We start from the raw sequence: 17,442 nt of genomic DNA, 5'->3' as shown, positions 1-17,442 counted from the left end.
ATGTCATCATCCATCTGCACTTCCTCTGCTTCCACTGCTTCCACGGGATCGTCCACATCCTCTTCTGGTACTACATCTTCCACTGGTGTTTTCTTAATAAACTACAGTATGATGGTCTGGCGCTTTTTCTTGAAAAATTCTTTTTGCATCACTGTGTAGCAAAAGAGTGCGTCCGTGGCAGTGGAGCTCCCATCTATCGGCCAGCTGTGAAAATCTCTGGCGCGCAGTTCAAAATTGTGTCTGGCACTCGGTTTGAAAATGCAGTTAGGCCAAATCGCATATTAGAAAACCAATCGCAAATTTAGTTAATTATAATATTTCTTTCGGTCACATATTAATAAAAATGCGTAAATTAAACACACGTAAATCAAGAGTTACTTTTATATATATATATATATATATATATATATATATATATATATATATATATATATATATATATATATATATATATATATATATATATATATATATATATATATATATATATATATATATATATATATATATATATATATATATATATATATATACATATATATATACATATATATATATATACAGGCAAGCCCCGCTTAACGAAGGTTCACACAACAAAATTTCACTACAACGGTTTCCTTTTACTACTATCTGCTCGTTTAATGAACACCAAACTTGCTTTAACGAAGTTTTATCCAGGTAATTTTTTCCAAGTTTGAAAGCCCCGCTGTATCACGCAAGCTGACAAGCTTTTGAATACACCAGCACCTCTCATGGACAAAACAGTAACAGCATCAGCAGCAGCTTGTCTTCCCTTGCTCTACATGCCACCAAAATGCCCTGCAATGTTGCCTAGCATTGCTAAGAAGATCAGGAAGTCTCTTACTCTCAAAGTGTAGCTGGATATTATTCACAGACACGAGAGAGGCGAGAAAACTAATAGCATTGCTTCCCCACCATGGCTTGACTACATCTACTGTCTACTATTTTCAAGTCAGCAGACTTTATTAAGAAGGCTGGTGAGATCATATCTTCCTTGCAAGCTAAAAGAACCACCTGAACTCGTGACTATAATGGATAAAATGGAAAGCCTTGTGGAAATGTGGTACACAAGTTTTGTATGCGGTACAATGATGCGCCCTGTTTTTTTTTGTTTTTATGTAGGGAAGAGGGCCAGCCAACGGAATAGACCAAGTGGATAATGAGAAACTGATCCTGAGAGAAGAATATGACATTCGAAGCACAAGATCGCATAGTTTAAAGCTGAGAAAAGGAAGATGTCTGAGAGATGTTAAAAAGTATAGTTTCCCGCAAAGATGTATTGAGACGTGGAACAGTTTAAATGAAGAAGTAGTGTCTGCAACGAGTGTGCATTCCTTTAAAGTAAGATTGGGTAAGTGTAGATATGGAGACGGGGCCACACGAGCATAAAGCCCAGGCCCTGTAAAACTACAACTAGGTAAATACACACACACACAGCTAAGGAAATGAGTGAAATAATGAATGATAGTTTCAAAACTGTATTCACTAAGGAAGAGGAGTTCACAGAACCAAATAGGACTCTGCATTGTACAGGCTTCCAGAAAATCATAGTGCACAAGCAAGAAATTGGAAGACTACTACAAAATTTGGATGTCAGAAAAGTGATGAAACTGGATTGTGTATCAGGCTGGGAACTAAAGGAATGTAAAGATCAATTATTAGAACCAATTTGGGAAATGGTTACCAGCTCATTAAAGGAAGGGAGAGTACCACTGGAATGGAAGAGAGCCAACATAATCCCAATATTCAGAGGAGGAAAGTCAACTGACCCAGAGAGAGAGAGAGAGAGAGAGATTTGAATGTGTTTTTCCTGGATAAACAAGGTAAATAAAATACTACACAGGAAGTTAGGTCTCCTCCTCCTCCTCCTCCTCCTCCTCCTCCTCCTCCTCCTCCTCTTCATCATCATCACCTAACACTTGCAAGTGGAAAGCAGAGAAGGTGAGTGTAGAGGATAGAGCGCGAGTAGAGAGCGAAGAGCAGAGTGAGCACATGTGGACAAAGGGAACATGAGCGGAGAATAAGAAGAAAGAGTGGATTGTGTGAATGAGAAATGAAAAAAAAAAAGAGGCGTGAGTGGAAGAGTGGACTATGACTTTGATGCATCCATTCTTATTTCTAATTTTTGGCGCTCATGCTCCTCTGTTTGCAATTTGGAAGTCCGCTCAGAGTGAAGGAGCGGAAGAGTGGTTATAAGAGTGCTCTTGCCCACCTCTGCTGGTGTTGATAAGACCTACTGTAGTAGTTAAATATACACAAGTTATTCTCTTCCTCTTAGAGATGATAAATATCTTTTTTCATTGCAGGTAAACAACAATTCCTCAGAAACTGAATATGGAAACACATCTAAGGGAACTGTTTTTCATGTCCTGAATGTAGCACTAAACTCAATAGTTCCTCAGTCTACATGGGGTAACCAAGATAACTACAGCAGAATGGAGTTTTTTCTATGGCAGCTTGTGGACATGGGACTGCGAGAAACCATGAGCATTGGTGTGCTGCTTGATGGGATGAAACTGGAGGATATGAGGTAATGAGGTCCAACTCTGACTATCAGCATATCATCCCCCATGACCATTTTTACCATCATTACCTTTAGCATCTTTCACAGTCATGCACCACACAGCTCCATCTTTTCAATATTCATAGCAGTTTGTTTGAATTTTCTAATGCTATGCATTTATATTTTATATTTATTTTTGTTATTCTATTAGGGAAATGTTCATTTATTACTACTTCAATGTTCATCATCAGCTTTGGGTTTCCTCTCCTTTCATAGACCATTGTGGTGAACTAGCCTTTAACTTTGCTATCCTCCATGATTTAGAGCTACAGTTGCAACATCATACTCTTATTCCTGACTATCTTGGAAATACACCCAACATGCTTGACCTTTTCCTCTCCTCTAATCCTTTTGCTGTTACCCTATCTTTTTCCATTGGGCTTCTCCAATCACAGTCTCATATCTGTATGATGTATCTTGTTCTATTACTCCAGTTCCTCTTCAGGATCCCCTAAAGCAGAGATGCCTCTAGCATTTTTGCTTCAGTTAATTGGAGGGAGCTTGGGAGGTACAGTGGTACCTTGCCAGAATGGACTTCACAGTAATGATTTTAGCTCCATAATTTACTTTTTAGATACTGGCATTATTTTTTTAGATGGCAATAACAAAAGAGGAGAAATGGCAATTTTTTCCACAAATCCATGATGCCATATTCCTAAATACATGTACATATGATGCAATAAACAAGCCAAAAAAGTAAAATAAGAAAATGAGGAAATTAGTACAGAAAAGAAATGAGAAAAAGTAAAGCTTACTAATGAGTGCTTTGCCCCAAAAGTTCTCTACCATGATGTGGCTGTGCTGTTAATGCCAATTATGTTCTGCTGCCATGGTAAGCAAGTGGTGCGGCAGCAGAAAGTAAGCAATGTCAAAAGCATGTGCACTGAGTAAACATTCAGTCCATTCTGTGTTCTTCCATGCGTTAAGTTGGATGTTCTTGCTTGCGTATATAAACTGATATAATTTTTGGCTGTTATATTTGTGTTTAAAAGTTATTTTAGTACATTAAACGTTTGTACACTTGTACAGTTAACAGTGTGAAAGTGATTAAAGTTATTTAAATTGTTTTCATTTCAGATTTTAATACAGTAAAGAAACATTTAAGTTGTTAGGTTAGGTATGGTTAAATACACATGACTTAAGTTCATGATGCCATGCTCAAGAGAATCACAATCGAGCAGATGCTCAACTTATTAAGAAAATTTATGAAGGGTGATGGTTTTATTTCAACATTTTTCAATAAAAGAACATCTAAAACTTAATAACAAATTGTTAAAAGCTTTGAATATGGTAGTTTAAAAGTTAAAATGTAATGCAGACATTTTTAAAGAAAAAAATGATGAAACTGAAAGATATTTTGAAACTTTATTTTTGACAAATGGTAGCTGCAACAGAACATAAGGCACTGGTTATAATTTAAATGGTTATCACAAGAATACAAATTCACAATACTTTTCAATAAATTTATTGAAAACGAAAAAGTAAATAAATAAATAAACTGATTGAATATCAAAAGTACTTTCTCCCCACAATCACATATGTTCGACTTACAGCCCAGTTCACTGGAAGAGAATATACCACTTACCACAAAGTAAATACTAGAAAAAATAATTAAATAGTATGATCCACTACTGCACACAACCTTACTTTCTCTTTTTACCTGTATGTTTCTTGTGCCAACACGTCTGACTTACATTTAAAGTTCCTTAATTTCTCAATAACAATCACTTAACTTGGTCTCTGGGGTAGTATACACTATTTTTATGGGGGAAATGTACCAAATGATGCTATTCCCACAAGCAAACTCATTTAATCTTTTCTTTGGGGGGCCTTGTTACACTGTTTGGGAGACACCACTATTATGTCCCTTGGAATAACTACTTCTTTGTTAGAATCCCGTCTCTTTGTATTTAGTGCATAACAGAGGTGATAGTGTCTAGTATGGAGGTGTATATTCCTCACTCTTTCTCTCTATCTAAACTTGCTAAATTTTGGTATAACACAGTCTATTCTTGTGCTATACATGATAGAGAGGTAATCCACAAAAGGTATTTGAGCCTTCCATAACATGAATTTCATGTGTTTTATATTTGTGCCTGAAATCATGCAAAGTCTGTTTTCTAACTACCCAAAAACTTTTTCATTAATATAGTGGCAAAATCTTTTTAGATCTAATTCCTGGAAACTTCTGGCATCTGGCCACAAACTTCTCCAATAACTTTCCTTCATCATCTTTTTCTCCTTTATTTGATTCTGATGGCACCACTGTGATCTCACCTATTTTCTTAAAGCTGAACTCTTTGCTCAAACCATTGCTAAAACTCTACCTTGTATGATTCAGGGCTTGTTTCTTTCCTGTCTTCCACCTTGTGACTACTTTACACTATTAAAACTTTTTGCAATGGTGTTTCCATGCCCTTATTGGTGCGGTCACTCCTATTGTTCTCTGAAACTGTAACTGTCTCCATGCTTGCATCTTGCATAGTCAAACTCTTTCAACTCTGTCAATATTTACTTTTCCTTCTTGCTAGAAGTTTCCTTACATTTAACTTCTTCTTTAAAAGGATAACCATTCTAATCCCTGAAGCAACTATCCTATTGCTTTATATTGCTTATCTAAAGTTTTTGAATCTATCCTCAAAAGGAAGATTCTTTAATATCCATCTCTTAACAATCTAATTTAATCTAATCTCCAGTATGGTTTCTCTCAAGACAGCTTTCCTTGTGATCTGGCTTTCCTTACTGAATCTTGGTCATCCTCATTTAGAGATTTTGTGGAAACTTTACTATATATTGCCTTAGACAACCAAAAGCTTTTGATTGAAAGTGGCTCAAATCTTTGAACTCCAAACTATTCTCCTATGACTTCTATTCTTCTCTCTGCAACTCCATTTTGTTTCCTTTCTGATTGTTCTATTGTCGTTTTGTTTGATAGTTACTGTTCTCCTAAAACTATTAGCAGTGGTGTTCCTCCAGGTTCTGTCCTGTCACCTACTCTCTTCCTATTATTTGTTAATGATCTAAACCAAACTTATTGTCCTATTTATTTTTTTATGTTGATGGTACCATCCTACACTTTTCCACATCTTTTCATGGACAGTCAACCTTTTGATCAAGAAGTAAACAGATCACATAGGGACACCACAAAATGTTTGATTTCTGATCCCTCTAAAATTTCTGATTGGGGCAGGACAAACTTACATGTACTATTACGTATTCAATGTCTCAAAAACTCAATTCCTTTATCTATGAACTCGACATAACCTGACAACTATCCTCTCTTCCTCAGTGACATTTAACTATCCCTCTCTTCTATATTTAACATCCTTGATCTGCTCTTTACTTATAATCTAAACTTGAAACTTAACAACTCTTTTTCACTACCCCAACTACTAACTCTGTACAGACACTTAATCTTTCCATGTATATATTATGCTTTGCACATTTTATGAGGTTCCATTCATATAATTCTTTTAGACAGGGTGGAAGCCAAAGCTTTTTTTTCTTATCAACTCTTCTTCTCTGACTGACTGTTTTCAGCCTGTCTTATTGCCGCAATGTTGCATCCCTTACTATCCTCTACCACTATTTTCATGCCAACTGCTCTTCTGATCTTGTTAACTGCATGTCTCCCCTCCTCCCACAACTTCGTTGCACAAGACTTTCTCTTTCTCTCTCCCTTGTTCTATCTACCTTTTTAATACAACAGTTGACCAGTATTCTCAATCATTCATCCCTTTCTCAGGTAAACTCTGGAACTCCCTGCCTCCATTTGTATTTCCTTCTTATGACTTGAACTTTTATTTTATCTATATTTCTAATGTAAGAGTTAACCAGTATTCTCAATCATTCACCCCTTTCTCAGGTAAACTCTGGAACTCCCTGCCTCCTTTTGTATTTCCTTCTTATGGTTTTAACTTTTAACCTCTTCATTCCGAGAAATAGAAAATGGGGTTGGGGGATATCTGAATTGTAGGCAGTACTCTCTCTCTCTCTCTCTCTCTCTCTCTCTCTCTCTCTCTCTCTCTCTCTCTCTCTCTCTCTCTCTCTCTCTCTCTCTCTCTCTCTCTCTCTCTCTCTCTCTCTCTCTCTCTCTCTCTCTCTCTCTCTCTCTCTCTCTCTCTCTCTCTCTCTCTCTCTCTCTCTCTCTCTCTCTCTCTCTCTCTCTCTCTCTCTCTCTCTCTCTCTCTCTCTCTCTCTCTCTCTCTCTCTCTGTACAGAAATAAGAATGATAACAGTAAGTGATTTTTCATCATCAAGGTAGTACATACAGTATGAAATAAACACATGCAAATTTTAGAGAAAAAAATATATTGTTTACCTGATCTTGGTAATTTTATGAAGATGACAAATGACAGAAAATGTAAATTTTTTTTATAAAATAGATGAAATAGAATTGTTGCCAGCAGAGCATATCGATACTTATCCTGATATAAGCAGATCACCTTTATAATAATGATGAAAGTCAATTAATTCATCATACCATATGTGACCTACATTCTCAAAGATCTCATACAGCATTCAAGAAAAAAATACATCATCTTAGCAGAATGCAGCCATGATGCTGTATGTATGTTCTCCGATGTTTCATGAGAGCTCCAAGGACACAAAATGTGTTCTTATGTTGAAGGAGTTAAGAGGGAGGTTTCAAGACACTTATACTTTGTTTTTTTATTATTCCTTGATTGTATGGGTAGTAGCACTTCAGTGTGGTTTCTTTTATATACTATTTTGTTGCCCCTGGTCAGAGTAAGGTAAGGCTCAAAAAGCAAGAAAGGTTAAACTCTAAAAGGTGAAAATTTTGTGGACTTATATCCAAAGGTGTAAAGGTTCTAAAATGGCCACCTCAATTAAACTGAGGGACTTTAATATGATTTATTTAGATAAATTCTCATTTATTACCATTGTAACAATGTTGTTGAAGATTTCTATACTACAACATAAGAATTTCAGTTATCTTGATCATAACACATTATATTATTAAATGATTTTGTAACATTCAATATGTATTGAATCCTGTAACTCTTTGTTTGTTAATGTACTTCAGAAAGACTTAGTTCATCTGCAGTCTTTTTTAAATTGCTCTGTCTTTCTGTTCTTTGATGCACTCCTTCATATCTCCTTGTAAACTACATTAACTAACTGTGATTGCTTGAAGTAGATTTAAAATCTTATTTATGTTCAGAAAATTTAAATACAGTGATCCAACCTATATTCTAAGTTTATTTATGAAGTATTTTTCTAAATCTAACATGTCTTATAAGGCATCTTACAACTAAAACTTGCTCCTTGTTCCCTCTTTGGAGAGATCTGCCTTCCTCTTGCTTTGAACCATTTTTAGGACAAAATTTTATGAGCTGTTTTTCTTTTGTACTATTGATATCTTCAAGATGATGTTGAAGACCCATTTCTTTAAATTGGTGCATTATTCTACTTCTTAATGAACTTGGTTAAGAACTCATATTTTGCCAACCATAGACTGATAATTTTTCCACACCCTAACCTAATTTTTAAATCAATAAGCTTGACTGTGGTCTACTTCGTTGCTTGAATGCAAAATGTATACGTACAGTGAAAAATTATTTTATTTTGAATGCAACCTTGAAAGTCTATTGGTGATGGCAGTGGTGGTGATGGTGGTGGTAGTGGTGTGAAAACACCCCTGAAGCCTCACCTGGAGGGCGAGGCTGTTCAACCAAGGGACGAAGTGGATGTGCTGGGAGTCACGCTCATGAGGATCATGTGGCTGCTTGATGGAAAGGGGCTGGAGTTACTGTACAAAACTCAGGTTCACTCTTTTATACTAAAAAAAATCTAGGGAGTTTGGTATTCATTCCTTACTTTATACGATTTTTACTTTATACGGTCCCTTCTGGAACGCATCTACCATGTAAATCGAGGACTACCTGTACCTAAATTTCATATATTGTTAATCTTATTAATACAAAAAAATGCATCAGACATTTTTATTTGTTAAAATCATTGTAACTGGGTTAATTTCAGTAAATAAGTTTCACCACTATGTTGCGGTTGGCATCCCTGCGCTAAGTTGAGCTAATGATGAGGGGTTAGTGAGTCATAACTTTGCCATCTATGTTGCGTCATAGCTACAATAGATTAAGTTATGACATGGCGCTTATGAAAGTTTTATAAATACGGCCCCATGTCCATAAGCCTTCTGAGGGTTTAGATCAGACAGGGCATGCAAAAAAAATCAGTAGAAAGAATTTTTATTGAAGACATGAAATAGTCAGAGGGAGGAGGAGAGGGAGGGACAAGCACAGAATCATCCAAGGTGAAGTTTTTAGTTAAGGTTTAAATGAAGAGTTCAGCTTTAGAGACAGATGAGATGGCAGTGATGCCATCAGGATGAAATAAAGGAGGGAAAGATGAAGAAGTAAAGTTATTGGAGATATTTTTGGCCAGATGCCTAAAGTCACAAGGGGAGTTAGAGTTTGAAAGATTTTGACATTTTCTATTTATGAAGGAGTGTTTGGCAAGTTGAACAACAGACTCGGCATGATTCTGGGCAGAAATATAAAGTGCATAAGATTCAGGAGATGGAAGGCTCAAGTACCTTTTTTGGGCATCCTGTTTATCATGTACGTATAGTGCAAGAACAGACTGTGTTAAACCAAGGTTTAGAAGGTTTAGGTCGAAAAAAAGAATGTGAAATGTGCTACTCCATTCCAGACACTATCACCTCTGTTATGCATTTAGCACACAGAGATGAATCTTGAACACAGAAACAGTAATCATTCCAAGAAAAATCAGCATAATACCTCTTCAGGTTTCCCCCCATCTGGCAGAGGTTAAATGCCCTCCTCAGATAGGGGGATCTGAGGAGGGCATTTAACCTCTGCCAGATGGGCATCTGAGAAGGGATTGGAGAAATAATACAAATACAGAAATGAGATTGTGATCAGAGGAGCCCAACAGAGAAGATAGAGTAACAGCATAAGTTGAAGGATTAGAGGTGAGGAAAAGATCAAGATAGCAAAGTTAAAGGCTAATTCACCAGGATGATCAGTGAAGGGAGAGAATATTGAAATCTTCAAGGAAGGAGATCTCTGCAAAAGGATAGAGAGACAGTATGTGCTCCACCTTTGAAGTTAAACAATCAAAGAATTTACTTTAGTTAGAGGAGTTAGGGGAGAGATAGACAGCACAAATAAATTCAGTTAGAGAGTGATTGTTGAGTGTAAGCCAGATGGTGGAAAACTTGGAAGATTCAAGAGCATGGGCAGGAGAGCAAGTGAAGTCATTGCACATATAGACTCAGCTTTGGAGTGAAAATGTAAGAAAAAGTCAGAGGGAACAGAGAAGGGGCTACTGTCAGTTGCCTGAGACAGCTGTTTCAGTGAGGAAAAGAAGATGAGGTTTAGTAGAGGAGAGGTGGTGTTTAAAAATTAGATCTAAGACCGTGAATGTTGCAGAAGTTAATGCAGAAAAAGTTGAGGGAGGTGTCAAGACATTTTGGGTCTCAAATGAGAGAGCTCTCTGGTCTGGAGACATTTCTGATCCCCTTCCCAGAAGGAGACTCCGAGGCTGGATTTGGAGTCGCCATTTTATATTTTTGAATTTTAAGTGAAGGGTGTGTGTGTGTGGTAAGTGCATGTAGTTTTGTAAGAAGTAGGAGAGCTGTCTTTCAAGGGCAGGCTGTGACTGCCCCCTTGAGTTGTGAGACACAAAGGGAAATGTTCAGTGAGATCACAACTAGGTTTAATGGAGAGTTGACAGCACCCTCTGAACTAGTGCTATTAGACCTCGCTGGGAATAAATTATCATTTCAGTAGGTGTCTACTACTTCCTACCACCATTTATAAGCATCGTGAGATATTGTTAACGAAATTGTTAATGAGTTATGAAGTGAGTGAACATTGAAATATACAGATATCCCAATAAGGTACAATATCCAAATGATTGTGGGTTCTTCCTGCCAAGTTACACCAAAGAGTGGATTAATTGTACTTGTGTGCTTTATTATGACCAGAACTGGGCACTTCCATACCTCGGTCTACACCTCCGCTCCTCCATACCTGTGAACCACCAAACGAGTTGTGGAAGTCCGAAGTGCAGAAAAAATGTTAAAAGTGCGGAAGTAACAGGTACGGAAAGTCAACATTTTAAGTCTGTATCTCCACACCTGAGACATGTTGGGAAAGATGAAATTTTAAGTCTGTAACTCTGCACCTGAGACAGGTGCAGAAAAGGGAGATTTTGAATCCGTACTTCTGCACTTCAGATTTTCAAAGAAAAAAAAAAATAAAGATGACAGTCCGCACTCCGTAGCATTACTTTCGGCCTTTTTTGGCGGTCTGTGCTACCAGGCATATTTTCCCGCCATTTGAGGGATGTCACTCATTCAGGGATAAGTATGCTTCTCTCTCTCTCTCTCTCTCTCTCTCTCTCTCTCTCTCTCTCTCTCTCTCTCTCTCTCTCTCTCTCTCTCTCTCTCTCTCTCTCTCTCTCTCTCTCTCTGATGATGATGATGATGATAATAATAATAATCTAATGATGATGATAATAATAATAATAATAATAATAATAATACTGCTAACCATAATAATAATAATAATAATAATAATAATGTTACAATGACTTCCAGTTACTATATAACCATATATACATATACAATATATATATATGCATAGCATACATATATATATATATATATATATATATATATATATATATATATATATATATATATATATATATATATATATATATATATATATATATATATATATATATATATATATATATATATATATATATATATATATATATATATATATATATATATATATATATATATATATATATATATATATATATATATATATATATATATATATATATATATATATATATATATATATATATATATATATATATATATATATATATATATATATATATATATATATATATATATATATATATATATATATATATATATATATATATATATATATATATATATATATATATATATATATATATATATATATATATATATATATATATATATATATATATATATATATATATATATATATATATATATATATATATATATATATATATATATATATATATATATATATATATATATATATATATATATATATATATATATATATATATATATATATATATATATATATATATATATATATATATATATATATATATATATATATATATATATATATATATATATATATATATATATATATATATATATATATATATATATATATATATATATATATATATACAGGCAACCCCGTTTAACGAAGGTTCACACAACGAAATTTCGCTATAACGAAGGTTTCATTTTACTAGCATCTGCTCTTTTAACGAACACAAAACTCGCTTTAACGAAGTTTTATCCAGGTAATTTTTTTTTACCAAATTTGAAAGCCTTACTGTATCATGCAAGCTGACAGGCTTTTGAATACATCAGGAGCTGCTGGTACTAAGGCTTGCCTCAGGAGAAATCCTAAGACACCTGTAGAATAAAGATCAAGATCAAGCCTCTCGTGGACAACACAGGTTCTGCCGATACAAATGCCTGACTCAGAAGAAATTCTGTGTCACCTGTAGCATCAAGATCAAGATCAAGATCACACGCACCACTCACTGCCCTGTCAAAACATAACAGCGTCACCAGCAGCTCATCTTCCTTAGTTCAACTTACCACCAAAACGCCCTGCAATGTGGCCTAACGTTCTTAGGACCAGGAAGTGTCTTACTTTCGAAGTGAAGCTGGGTATTATTCACAGACAAGAGAAAGGCCAGAAAACTAATAACATTGCTTCCCACCATGGCTTGACTCCATCTACTGTCTACTATTTTCAAGTCAAGATACTCTATTAAGAAGGCTAGTGAGACCTCATCTTCCTTGCAAGCTAAAAGAACCACCAGAACTCGTGACTCTACAATGGATAAAATGGAAAGCCTTGTGGAAATGTGGTACATAAGTTTTGTATGCAGTACCATGATGCGCACTTTGTTTACATTCCACAGGTTGCCGGTTAGTGTATTTCCGTTTCACTCTCCCTCCCTTCATAAAGTTAAGATCATCAACATTATAAAGTTACGTACATACATACATTAGTGTACATTATAATGACTTAAATTAAACTACCTAAATGTTTAACTTCATAATTTTTACTTTCATTAAACCTTTTACTGTACTATGATGCACTCTCGCTTTGTTTACTCTCAATGGAAGTTCAAATCAGGGGTTAAACTTGTTATAATCGGTTCGCTTAACGAAGTTTCGCTTAACGAAGTGTTTTTTAGGAACGTAACCCTTCGTTAAACGGGGTTGCCTATATATATATATATATATATATATATATATATATATATATATATATATATATATATATATATATATATATATATATATATATATATATATATATATATATATATATATATATATATATATATATATATATATATATATATATATATATATATATATATATATATATATATATATATATATATATATATATATATATATATATATATATATATATATATATATATATATATATATATATATATATATATATATATATATATATATATATATATATATATATATATATATATATATATATATATATATATATATATATATATATATATATATATATATATATATATATATATATATATATATATATATATATATATATATATATATATATATATATATATATATATATATATATATATATATATATATATATATATATATATATATATATATATATATATATATATATATATATATATATATATATATATATATATATATATATATATATATATATATATATATATATATATATATATATATATATATATATATATATATATATATATATATATATATATATATATATATATATATATATATATATATATATATATATATATATATATATATATATATATATATATATATATATATATATATATATATATATATATATATATATATATATATATATATATATATATATATATATATATATATATATATATATATATATATATATATATATATATATATATTGTGATGGGCACCGTCTTAATCCCCTTTAATTTATTATTTCATTATATGCGTAGCCTATGGCTACCCATCGCGGGCCCCTCGGGCTGTTCTGTTGAGCAGACAACCCGCCTCCCTCTCCCTGCTTCTCGTTGTGAGTGGGACTCAGTACAGAGTTAGCCTTCAGCGGAGATAGACACCCCTCTCGTCGGTCTGGCACAGTGAGAGAGACGCGTGTTGGCTGGGCTTTCGAAGTACTCACTAGTCATTGGTCTGGGAGTTGTGCCCTCCTGTTTAGTAGCTGGCTTGTTACTCGGTAGACCATGGCTGTGTAGAACAACGGGCTTGTTGTTCTGAGAAAGTGTGGCCGGTTGGGGCTACATTACTCGTGCGTTCGTACACTGGGGTGGCGGCGCGGAGGAGAGACACACTTTGTCTCATCCTGTTTGTTTGTTGGTGGCCGTGGTCACCAGTGTGGTTTGGTGGGCGGCTGTGTGCCCCCACCATCTTTTGTATAGTTTCAGTAGTATACTGTATTGTAGTGGTAGTAGCCACGCACACTATTGAATGCTGAGAGGCTTCATGTCGGCCAGTGGTGCGTAGTTGTCGTCTGCCAGACTTGTCTGCGATGAGTATTTGAACTCTGTGTATAGCTGTTGTCACCCGTAGGCTAGGGGTGTCAGTCTGACAGGTGTTAGGAAGCACTTGTCGTAATAAGATAGTATAGTAATATACCGCGCGCGGTGTTCCGGTCTGTGAGTTATCACAGTCTGTGGACAAGGCGGGTGGAGAGGCATTAATACTTCATAGAGAAGTGGGTGGAATTGTCCATGTGGGCGGTTTCTCTAGGGGATATTAAGGCCTCGCCCTGTTACACATAACATCTACCATTTATAAATTCTACTTGGTTGGGCACAGGAGGAGAAGGAGTTGTTGAGGAGATTCTCTTACAGTGGGGGGAAATTATACACTGTTGGCGACCTTGAAAGAACGTGAGGGTTACGGCGGCTGTGAGTTATAGTAGTGGGGACTCTGTGGAGTGTTTTATAATCCCCATTGTACTGACTGTAACAAAGCTGGCGATTTGGCCATAATAACACTGTAGTGAGCTGTAGCAGTTAACCGCAGCCATGTGGCGTATGTAACAATATATATACATATATATATATATATATATATATATATATATATATATATATATATATATATATATATATATATATATATATATATATATATATATATATATATATATATATATATATATATATATATATATATATATATATATGACTTGCAGTTTTTGTTAAGATTGTTTTGTCGTACACCTGAAGATGGGATATATACTTTTCCCAAACGTTGTGTGAAATGGATATAATGAAGATAACCGTCCTTTTTTGGGTCTTTTTTCTCCTGTATCGTGTGTGCAATAGACGCCCTATGGGAAAGTGGGGGTTACGTTCCCAGATCCTCCCCCCAAAAAAATTTAACCAAAAAGGCTGAAAAAAACAATAAATGAAGTACCAAGCAGACATTTTATTTAATTATAGTACTAGTACCTTTAGTTTATTTGCTGGTTGGAGAGGGCTTGAAATATGAAGTGATGGGCCTCTGACTGGCAGTTGCTTCCATATGGCATAAGATCTCCTTGTAGGGCAAAAGAAGCTCAACACCTCTCTTGAACTAAATGCTCCTCTCCAGGATGGGATCTGTTTCAGTGAAGAGCAATGTTGCATCTTCCATGATTTTCAGCAAATTACGAAGAGTCTTGATGATGAAGACAGGCTTGGTCTCTTCATCATCCTCAAGATCCTCATCATCAGCACCTCCTCTTGCCTCTCCTTCCTCCAGCTGCAGTAACTCTTCAAGTGAAGGCTCAGCATCATGTGAGTCAATCACATCATCCACATCTTCCTCAGTCATGTCATCAAAGCCTTCTCCCCCAACTGTGTGGGGCGAGTCCAAGACGCTTGGGAGGGGAGGTCGCGTGCATCCATCAGGACCAGCGGGAGATTCAAATGGAGACCAAATCTAGCAATCGCGAGTCAAAGTCGTGCTCAGCGAAATATGGGATATTTTACCGTTTCGTGTATACATGAGTTCCATGTTCAGCGAATTCGTGTTTGGCGAGGTATGACTGTATATATATACAGTAATACTCCACTTAACGAACGTTTCTTTAACGATTTTCTGGTTTAACGTACTATATAAAGTTTGACCAAAAAGTCCGCATAACGTACAACCACATCGGTTTTAGCGAATTTTCTGGGTTTGAATTTGCCGGGTGAGGGACTGAACGAAGTAGCTTCGCTGTGATTGGCTGGCTCCCCACCTCTGTCTCTAGCACTGCTGAAGCTGGATCCAAGATTCTTCAACAACGTCAGAGCAGCCTCTTGCAGCAAAATGGCATCCATGAACGCTTGGAGGAACGGTGACAAGGTTGCTATCGGGTTGCTCTGAGGTTGCTGGGAACACCACCTCTCCAGGTGGTGTTACTGTCTTATACAGGCAACCCCCGCTTAATGAAGGGGTTACGTTCCTAAAAAACACTTCGTTAAGTGAATCGATTATAATAAGTTTAACCCCTGATTTGAACTTCCATTTAGAGTAAGCAAAGCGAGAGTGCACACACAGAGAGTCACAGCCTACCCTCTAAAGACAGCTCTCCTTCTTCACACAAAACTACATGCACTTACCACACATACACCCTTCACTCCAAATCAAAATTTAAAAGAAAAATGGGACCCAAAATAAACAACGCCTCGGAGTCCCCCTGTGGGGAGGGGACCAAAAATGTACCCAGGTCGGACACCTCTCCTGTTGAAGACCACAAATGCCTTGACACCTCCCTCAACTTTTTCTACATTAGCTTCTGCAACATTCGCAGTCTTAGATCTAATTTTCAATCTGTGGAACACCACCTCTCCTCTACTAAACCTCATCTTTTCCTCACCGAAACACAGCTATCTGAGGCAACTGACAGTAGCCCCTTCTCTGTTCCCTCCTATTTTCTCTATTCTCATTTTCATTCCAAAGCTGGATGTTGCGTCTATGTACGCAACGACTTAACCTGTACAGCGTCAGAGACGTACGAGATACGTCGGCTACTCTGAGCGATCCGGGCGTCAGAGAAGTATGAGATACGTCGGCGAGCTTCCTCATGTTTTCGGAGGTATTGCGTCCTCAAAACCTACCATTATACTGCCATCATTCACTGTAGACATTGCTCATGCTGCCTCCTCGTCCCTGCTAACATGAATGCTTCCTGTATTTATTTATTACAATTCTGAACTTTAGCAGTTTCTGCTGCCTTCAGCTCGGTGTAGCGGGAAACTGATGCCTCAACTCCGCTAATATGAACAAAGCGTAATTTCCATTACTTACTCTTACCATTTCAGTTGTTTTTGGTAACTGTTATATTGTGGTAGTGAAAACTTTGTATGACATAAATAAGAATTTTCCAATCACTTTATTATAAGGAAAAACAAGTACATATTACTCGGAAAATATTTGCACCGTGAAAGGCAACACTCCCTCGCGATATCTCGTGTCTATTTTTATCCACAAGCACTCCCAAACAGCAAAACATGACATGTTGTTTTTCTTTCAACTCAGGAACGATATTATGCATGTCTCCAACTCGGGGATCGACTGGTGAGAAACGAGGAAGCGAATAAACTAGTCACATAAGGCTTTGCTAAGTCGCTAACCGTAGCGCAAAATATCTCGCACCAATTAATACCACTTCCAGTCAGTTCTGGGAGGAATGACTGTC

At 35.5% G+C, this 17,442-nt stretch overlaps 1 protein-coding gene across 11 annotated transcripts in view; it reads left to right on the top strand.

Annotated features, from left to right (window-relative positions):
• Positions 1-17,442, top strand: part of LOC123515634 (telomerase reverse transcriptase-like) — a 254,291-nt gene that overhangs the window by 91,370 nt on the left and 145,479 nt on the right. For 7 of the 11 annotated variants that reach the window (XM_045274446.1, XM_045274445.1, XM_045274438.1 and 4 more), the window contains one exon: positions 2,328-2,551. The exons of 3 other annotated variants lie outside the window; for them this stretch is intronic. In XM_045274446.1, the coding sequence (XP_045130381.1) occupies positions 2,328-2,551 (224 nt within the window). Of the gene's footprint in view, positions 1-2,327; positions 2,552-10,577; positions 10,693-17,442 lie in introns of all 11 variants that reach the window. One more of the 11 variants, XR_006677920.1, reaches the window with a different exon arrangement.

The sequence above is a fragment of the Portunus trituberculatus genome, chromosome 39, assembly GCF_017591435.1.
Source record: "Portunus trituberculatus isolate SZX2019 chromosome 39, ASM1759143v1, whole genome shotgun sequence".
Taxonomy (NCBI): domain Eukaryota; kingdom Metazoa; phylum Arthropoda; class Malacostraca; order Decapoda; family Portunidae; genus Portunus; species Portunus trituberculatus.
This window is presented reverse-complemented; position numbering and strand designations above follow the sequence as displayed.